Source organism: Haliaeetus leucocephalus, unplaced genomic scaffold (genome assembly GCF_000737465.1).
Source record: "Haliaeetus leucocephalus isolate CR32 unplaced genomic scaffold, Haliaeetus_leucocephalus-4.0 Scaffold230, whole genome shotgun sequence".
Lineage (NCBI taxonomy): Eukaryota > Metazoa > Chordata > Aves > Accipitriformes > Accipitridae > Haliaeetus > Haliaeetus leucocephalus.
In genome coordinates, this window is record NW_010972666.1 from 389550 (window position 1) to 398915 (window position 9366).

The 9366-nt window shown below is 45.7% G+C and overlaps 1 protein-coding gene across 1 annotated transcript; it reads right to left on the reverse strand.

Moving 5' to 3' along the window:
- Nucleotides 1-404: 404 nt before the first annotated feature.
- LOC104832013 lies at nt 405-3401 on the reverse strand. Its single transcript, XM_010567950.1, is given in 2 exon segments — nt 405-1561; nt 2240-3401. Coding segments are annotated over 2 exon segments (2319 nt in total).
- Nucleotides 3402-9366: the final 5965 nt, after the last annotated feature.

Below are 9366 nucleotides of genomic sequence, written 5' to 3' on the forward strand. Positions count from 1 at the left end.
GAGATCTCCAGTGCTGTGCTGAAGGGTCAGCAATACCCTTGAGCCCTCTATTTCTGCATCAGAGGTCTCTTTCCACTCTTTGGAAGTTTACGGTGAATGGCAAGGAGCCAGCCCCCACGGGCATGGGATGGAGGTGGCTTGTTCTCAAGTGTTTAAAAGTCTGACAAACTGTTTGCAGTTCTAGCAGGGATCAACACATTTCTAGAATTAAAACCAACATCTTGGATAGCAAAAAACCTCTGAACAAGGACTCTTTCTTCAACCCAATGCACAAGGGACCTTTCTTTAGCAAGCTATAAAATCACTTACTATAAATCAATTATTTTTGTACTGATTTATTAACTGCTCTCCAGCTGTTCAGATTGGCACTGAAAAAAAATTCCTGGATGGTCCTACTGAAATTTTCAAAAGCATTTTCTCTGGAGTACTGTTGGTCCAACCTCGTCATAGTCTTCCCTGGTAACCCACATATTCCTAAACGTTCTTAGGCTGGCAAGGATGGAAGCACCGATCCACACAGAGTGCATCCGATCTTGTGGTGAGATGATCTTGACAGGAGTTGTGCTGGGAATTCCTGTCTGGAGCTCCTTCAGAAGCCTCTCCTTGAAACCTCGGAAAAGAGTCGATCCGCCCGATAGCAGCACGTTCCTTAGCATGTCGGGCTGGATATGCTCACGACACTTGGCGACGCTCTGGAGGACCATCCTCCCAACCCCTGGCCCTGGGATTTCTGCCTCTGCGGGCACAAAAAGCGTTTCAGGAGCTCGGAATAGCTGGTCTCCTACCTTGACAGGCCTTCCGTCAGGGAGAATGTACTCGCACGTAAGTTTTTCAGGCTTTTCCTGCATATTTTGGCTAGGATCTAAAGCAACATAGCACAGCTTCTCCTTCATATCCCTGACAATTTCTCTCTCTGCCGTGCTTACGAAGGACTGCCCTGCCTCCGAGAGGAGCCTAGCAAGGTATTTGGTTACACCTTTGCCTGCAAAATCCCGTCTGGTAATGCCGTGTAGCAGGTAACAGCCTTTGTAGACGGGGACCGTGACGGTGACACCATCGCCACTGTCCAGGACCAGTCCGGTTGTGCGGGCAGAGGCGTACAGGGCTGTTAGCGCCTGCAGAGTCACGAAAAGGGCAGGCACCTGGAAGCTTTCGAACATCGTCTCAGCCATTTTTTCTCGATGCCACAAAGGATTGAGAGCGGTCTCGGTCAGCAGGGCTGGCCTCTCACTCGGTTTCATTTTGAGTTCTTGTTCGTACAGATATCTCCAAATCTTCTCCATGTCGTCCCAGGACGTAACTACCCCATTTTCCATCGGGTAAGTGAAAGACAAAATGCCCCTTTTAGACTGGGCTTCCTCCCCGATATAGCAGTCTTTATGTCTCACCCCAAACATGACAAGTTTGAATTTGGGGTATCCCACAACAGTAGATATAACCGAACGGGGCGCCTGTTCCCCTGACAGACCAGCCTTGCACTGTCCAGAGCCGATGTCAAAAATCACCGCGCGGGTCCCTGCTGCCGCCAAGTCGGACATCCTGGGCAGGATGGGTGCCGTCCCTGGCAGCGGCTGCTGGCACAGAGCATCTCCGAAACGTTCTAGATCCCCCAGTCCCAAATAGGCACCTCTCCGCCGAGCTCACAATCCTCCGCAGCTGCACCGGCAACGCTGCTTCCTCCAGGGAGCCGGCGGTGCGGAGCATTTTGATTCAGGGCTAGTATTTGGAAGCAAAACTGGGTGTTCTTGCTTCCTGGATAAATTACAGCAGAGAATCGATGGATTTTTTCAGACCCTCAGGCACAGAGGAGGGTCGGTTACAGTAATTGCATTTGCATTGATTTATATTTGGATTCTGTTTGGGGTTTTGCTGGGTTTCTAAAGGAAACATTTTTAATGAGATCAAAAATAACATGAGAGCTAGGTTTAGAATACAAACCCCAGATATCTCAAAGACCTGAGAGGGAAGAATCTCCCAGGAGTGGAGGTGCGCTGATCCCCAGATGACTCCAAGGCAGGCTGTGAGTCAGTTAAGGAGTTACGGCATCCCTGGGACATGCGCGCACCTGTAAACTCTGCGGAGGGGAAGGGAGATGTTAAACAATAAGATCCTCGTTACCAATGTTTTTAATGTTTTATTTTCATGCAGGTTTTGTCAGCTAATAAACGCACAGCCAGCTGCAGCCCCTTGTAGGTCAGTCAGCTCTCAGGAGCATTTCACGCTCCGGCGTTGCTGTAGCAAGCCATTCTCTTGGTCTGACGTTCTCCTCAAAAGCATTTTCGGTGAATGACAGCTGCCCCAAAATCCTTGTAATCGCTCATGGTGACCCACATTTGTTTGAAAGACGTCAGGCAGGTGAGGATGGAGGCCCCAATCCACACGCAGTATTTTCTCTCAGGGGGTGCGATGATCCTCACAAACATGCCAGCGGGCACTTGCAGCTTCATCTCCTTCAGGATCCGTTCCTCCAGGCCAGGAAAGAGCGTAGACCCACCCGAGAGCAGGATGTTGCCGTAAAGATTCCTGCGCACGTCGATGTCGCACTTCATGATGCTGTTGAAGATCATTTTGTGCACGCCGGGAGCTTCAACTCCAATGTTTGCAGGCACGAAAAGGGTCTCTGGTGCACGAAAGAGCTGGTTGCCTATCTGGATGATATTGCTGTCAGGCAATCTGTATTCTTTCATGATTTCTTCTGGCCTTGCTTTCATTTCTTGGACGGGGTCTAAGGCTACGTAGCACAACTTCTCTTTGATATCTCTCACAATTTCCCTTTCAGCTGTGCTAACAAAAGTGTGTCCACTCTCCAAAAGAAGCTTCATAAAATATTCGGTGATATCCCGGCCAGCAATATCCAGCCTGGAGACAGCATGGGATAAACAGTATCCTTCATATATGGGGACAGTGTGGGTAACACCATCCCCGCTGTCCATGACTATTCCAGTAATACGGGCCGACGCGTAGAGTGCCAGAGTTGCCTGGACTGCAACGTACATAGCTGGCACCATGAAGCCTTCGAACATGATCTCTGTCATTTTTTCCCGGTTCTGCAGAGGGTTGAGGGGGGCTTCAGTCAGCAGCACCGGCCTTTCGCTGGCTTTGATTCTCAGCTCATAGTCATAGACGTGTCTCCAGATCCTTTCCATATCATCCCAGCAGGTAACTATGCCATGGTCAATTGGATAATTCAAAGACAGGATCCCTCTTTTGGACTGAGCTTCTTCGCCAATGTAACATTCTTTCTGTCCCGCTCCCAGCATCGTAGCTTTGACTTTTGAGCGACCAACAATTGCTGTAAAGACAGACCTTGGGCTGCTGTCACCTGCGATACCTGCTTTGAATAACCCGGACCCATTGTCAAAGATTACAGCCGGCACATCCAAAACGCCGGGGTCAAACATTCTTCGCAGAGCTGACGGCTCCCCAGAGTGGCTCCCTGGCACTCTTGCCCCTTCCCTTTTACAAGCTGGTCACCATGGCTAGGCAAGACTTTTTGGGGATGTAGAGCTTGCTGTTTCCAGCATGTCTGCCCCCAGCTACCTCACAATGGCCAGTGATACAATAATACATTTTCCCAGCAAGTTACCTGATCCCAGACACTTCCCTGGATATGGCCAGAGTAGCTTTACCATGACTCCAGCCAGAGGACTATCAATTCACCGAGTCTGATCCACAGGTCAGGGCCCATGAATATACATATCCCTGTAATGAGACGAGAGCATTTTTTTCCTCAGAATAGAAAAGCATGTATTGCAAAATACGTGCATGACAATAATTAAATTTTTCACGTGTGCCTCTGGCTTAGCTAAGACTCTACAAATATTTCCAAGAGTTGGTGAGGATTAGGACAATTTTGTCTCCCTGGAAATATTAACTGAATTACCAGTTTGTTTTTCTGAATAACGTCTGCACTGGAAGCAGACCTTTTCCAGCTGAATCCTTTCTGATCCTTTACAGGAAACTGAAAAATATTTTTGAATAGTTAGAACTATGTTTGGCACTGATTATGGCATTCTGGAATATTTTTTCCTGTCCTTGTTTCTTAATTTAAAGACTATTTTTTGGTATAATTGCAAAAGTAAAATAATAGTCTCTGCCTCTTACTGGTTTAAAAAACCCTGACAGCTTTAAACAATGCTTATGATGCCTTCTAGTGCAAAGAAATTCATTCCCATAATGAATCTATATCCTAGGCTGCTGACAAGCTGAACTGCCTGCAAATAAACAGGCGTGCAGATGTCCTCCTTCCATGCTTCCCTTTTCCATTCAGCACTTTGCTGAGAACAAACTCTTTTTTAGAAGTTTGTTCAAAAGGATGAAAAATATCCTAGATCTTCACAACTGATCCCCATTTCCCATCTAACTTTTTTGGTTTTGGTTTTGTTTTTAATTTTGCTTCAAGAGAAGATTTCCCAAAGAAGAAAATTTTCTATAGCTTTGAATCCAATGAGATCTGACAATCCAAATCCATTTACAGAGAAAATTTCCTTTAAAAAAAAAAAAAGAATCACTATATAACTTCAGTTTGAATCCTTGGCTGCCAGAGTTTAATTGCTTCTCCTTGTGGCTCTAAATCCAGGGCAGCTTCAAAGCAAGGGTGGCTTCTATTAAATTTAATTACTTTTTCCTGCAGCTCGCATGGCAAAGGTGCCAGGTACTAAATGAAGGCGGTTATGAATCAGAGGCAGATTACAAACAAAGATATATATTAAACAGAAATTTTAAGCGTAAGCAAATGACCTCCTTGTACAGAGACATTTATACCCCATATGAGCTATTAAAAAAAAAAAAAAAGCCATCTAACAAGGGATCAGCTCTGTGTATGTTATTTCCATTCTGCTTAGATTCCAGACATGTTTGTGTTAAATGCCACCCTATCCATTTTAGCAATTTCTCTAATCCTCTTAATATTTGTGTACATATATTTCAGTGTGTGGCACGCTTGTTTTCATGCATGCTTCTATATTAATGTCAACAGGTGTCCTAATCATTTAAGAGGTTGTTATATGCATCACGCTAGAAGCCCCATTTAATCCAGCACGGTCTGCATGCAGCTTACAGCGAAGCACTCCGTTTTGAACATGATGTTGAGTATTAAAACAAGGGAATATTGACTGGCATTATTATTAAATGGCAGTTGAATCTAGATGCAGGAATGCTCATCTGTTCCCTCATATTGGTTCTGTCATAAATCACCTTAAAAAGGGCACGTGTGAATTAATTTTGTTACTATAGGGTTTGTAACAAGGGAAATGACTGTGTTTAGCTGAAGTACTGCAAATTGGACTCATAGAAGAGACAATATGAGACATCAAAAATTTCTCGTGCTCACCTGGCGGTATAGTTTATGCTGTTATGACCAGTCCTCACTCAGGAATGGAAAGATAGCTCATTTTCTGAAAGCCAGTCGGTCTTTGGCCTTTGACAATTGCCAGGGGCTGCCAGCTGTGGAGAGACACATAAGGAACTGAACTGAGACGAGCAAATCCATTCCACAGGAGCCGCTAACGTCTTGACTAGATGGTATCCGCTGTTTGTCACCTCTTAATGGGGTGGAATATGAACTCGAAGCTGAGAGGCACATTGGAAACGCAGTAATAACGCAATTCCCACAATGTACCAACCATAAATGACCTCTGTCCCACAGGCATTGGATTGTATAAATCCATAGATAGTTAAACGTGTTGTTTATAGGCCAGTCTCGCTTGCTTTATGTCAGTGCTGAGCACGCATTTTCACCTACCGGCTTACCCACGTCTTTTTGCTTTACTGACCGTGTCGCCTGCGCAGAGTGTTCCCCCCAGGCAAACCAGGGCTTGTCCTTTCTCCACAGCCATCCTCTGTCCAGAGAATTCTGGAGACACAGATGTCCCTCGGGGCAGATTCTGCGTGAATCAGGCCAGGCTGGAAAGCACCTAGAAAAGGGTGATGAGCTTTGGAAGGTCTGACTTTACCTGGGGTAAAACCAGAAGGAAAAGGATCAGCTCTCAGTCTCTATGCCTGCATAAACGCCGAGGGCCTGGGTCATGTGTAACACCTGTAGCAGGAGGAATAGATGTCTTTCCACATCTAGAAAGCGTTACCAAAACGAGAGACAAGTAAGACCAGAGACTGAGGGAGAGATGCTTCTCTCCCTGCCTTTCTATACCGGATTATTTCAATATCTTACCCGTGTTTCCTTTGCATTTGTGTGGGTCTTGCCATCCTCAGATGACTGTTTTCTGGATGTAAGCTCATTCTGAGCAGGCACAGTACAGGGCAGCGGCTGAGGCGATGTGATTATAGTACACCAAATACAGGTGAGGTGATTATAGTACACCAAATACAGGTGAGGTGATTATAGTACACCAAATACAGGTGAAACCCCAGAAATAGTAATGCTTCATCAGAGAATCCCTTAATGAAATCCATGGAATCATGATTTTTTTCTGTTTCACAGAAAAAGGGGACAACTGCAAGGAATTTGTTCATTCCCTAAACTCATTCCACTCCTGAGTCTTTCTCAGTTTCCTACAGGCAACTAATTTTGCTGGCTAACACAATTATCAGGAAATCTCAGACATACAGCTCCAAGGAAGAGCTGCCTTATCCTTCAAAAACTTCACAGGGACTTGATGAATTGGCATTCATTTCTCCATAAAATAACTTCCTTAGCCAAGATATAGCCACCACCTTTTTTGGGCACGCCTCCTCCATCTTTGTTTACCCCCCAAAAAATGCTGATTATCTTCTCGGCTTACAGTTTCCTCATTACCTTGTCTGGATGGGGAGGACAGAAGTCGGGCTGTTGGCTAAGAGAGAGCTCTGTGACAGTGGATCTGTCAACAGGACGACCAAGGCAGCTTTCCAAGTGGATTTTAAGCTGGAACTTTTGCTTGCTGCGAAGCAATGCATTAAATACATCAAAAAGGTGAAAATAAGAAAAAACAAGAGGCTGGCATGTGGTGGACATGAGTCTCAAGGCAGCGTCTCATGTAAACGGAAGTATACTGCCTTTTTATGTACAGTAGTAGTAATTTAGCACTTTCTGGGATATCCCAGAAACAAACCAAAGGATTTATTAAAGTGCTACAGCTTAAGTGTTAGACATCTGTGCTTTTACAGCTGAAAGATCACAGCTATAGAACCATCTCCCCAGAGCATGCATATGACTTGTGCAACAAATAGGAGTGCATTTATGGAGTGAATCCAAATGCATCAGAAATAAATATTACAGGAGAAAAAGTGAGGAAAAGAAGGTATTTCAACCCAGAGGAAGTTTGAATGAGGAAGGACAAAAATCTTCTGTTCAGAATACCACCATTGAAACCGTATGTGGGGAAGACAGAATGGAGACTGCTCAGCCTTCTCCATGCCCTAAAAACCTGGACCGGCGGTTCACAGCGCACGGAAGAATCGAGCACATCAAATGCCGTGGCAATGATAGACGCCTTTACAGAGTCAGTCTGTCAGCACACGAGGACACCACTTACTCTGTGCCACAAGTCATTCTGGTACAGATACAAAATGAATTTATTATTTAGGTCGTGATAATGCCTGGAAATCTGTTGAGCTCTCGCAGGGACTGTAGAAACAAACAGCAAAGGGCCAGCCCTACTCAAAAGAATTCGGTCTGGGAAGTGAGACCTAACAGGTGCATGAGACAAACAAGCAGGTCAGGGCGGAAGGCAAGGGAGACAGTGTGAAAGAAATCAGGGGCTGAGAGCAGTTCTTAGCCAGTAAGAAGCAATAATCACCATCACAGATGCTTAGCTCTAACAGCTTGACAAGATCCCTTTCTTCACATAGGAGCTGTGTTTGATTGCTCCCATACTTGTTTCCATCTAAAAATCCCCATTTTGCAATGTCTTCGTGACACTCCAAACGTCCACAAAGCTCTTTGAAGTTGAATTTTAATGTGTTTATCGACACCAGTTATGATATTTCAAAACACATGGACTACAAATTGTTACCATGCACTCCTAGTGTTTACAGTAATCCCCATATTAAAACAAACTCGGCCTTTCCTGATGATTTTATATCTTTTTGCTGACTCACTTGCCCATGTTTATTGAAACTCCTGTTGAGGGTTTTTTTCAGTATTCAACACTTTTGAAACATAAAACCTGCTATCTGCAGATTTCATATACTTTTGAAACATTTTGCATTCATTTTTATGGGCACCACATGGCCAAAATCCTCCTCTTCAGTTTTCCTTCCAGATCTGTGACTTGCGATATGGGTTTCCCATGCTCAAGCCCAGCAGTCAACCCCGCGCCTGCGGCCAGTCTCGGTGTTAGAACTGCTGCCAAGACCTGGCCCAGCGATGGGTGGCTCCAGGACCTCAGCCCTGACGCAGCAGCTCGGCCAGAGGACGTTTCCCTCTGATCTCTGTGTGCTAGAGGTGGGCTTAAGCTGCAGCAAGGGAAGATTTTTGGAGCCCGCACCGTTGCCCGTTAGAAACGATAAGGGTAGTTCTTCCTTCATTTGACCAGCGCTGGACCGCTGAACCCGGGAGGTCTCTCCCATCCTAGGAGGACACCTTGGCTGCAGCCCCCGAGGAACGCGAAGCTGCCCGGTGGGTCAAGTTCAGGACTGCGACAGGGCTTTGCCACCCTCAGGGGGTCACTCTTAGTCAAGCGGGGCCAAGAGAGATGACTGTCCGGCTCCTGAAAGCAGCGGGCCAGCAGGCACTTGGAAGTGGACGCTGTCAAGTCGCTTGAGACCACGCGGCTCGTCAAAGTCTGCGGCTCTGAGCCGCGAAAACTTTCGGTAAGCAACTCAGAGCCTGGAAGGTTGGGTGCTCCACCACGCGGCGTGAAGCAAAAACGTTTTAAAACTTGATGTTTCGGTGTCTGCTGTTACAAGGGAACAACCTTATAAAAGTCCCTATAAAGCATGAGACAGGCGCAGACTCCTCGTACTGGCCCCAAGACCCTTTCAGCACCAAACCTCCTTGGTGGTGCCGCGGGCAGCTGCACCAACCAGTGCCAGGGAGCGGGGAGCGGAACCCACTCCTGTAGCAGGACCCACTCCTTGTTAATGTCCCCAGACAGACCATCTGGAAAGCGAAGTTGAGAAGACGTGTTAATTTTGGCAGTGAACAAAAGCACTGGGGAAGGCAGTAAAAAAATCAATGTTTGCTAAATAGAAAAAAAGGATCTAAATTGGGGGAAATTTCATTTATTTTATAATTCCTAAAAGGTATTGGAGGGAGGGAAATTGAAATGGTAAACAAATTATAAAATATAAAAAAAGTTACAATGCATTGTCCTTTTAAAGGAAACTTAAATTACTGCATTGCTAAATTGGAAGAGCTCTGGGAACTCATTCATGGTCTTCTACTCTTTAGACTCACAAAGTCTAACCGGTATCTCTAGGGGTGGC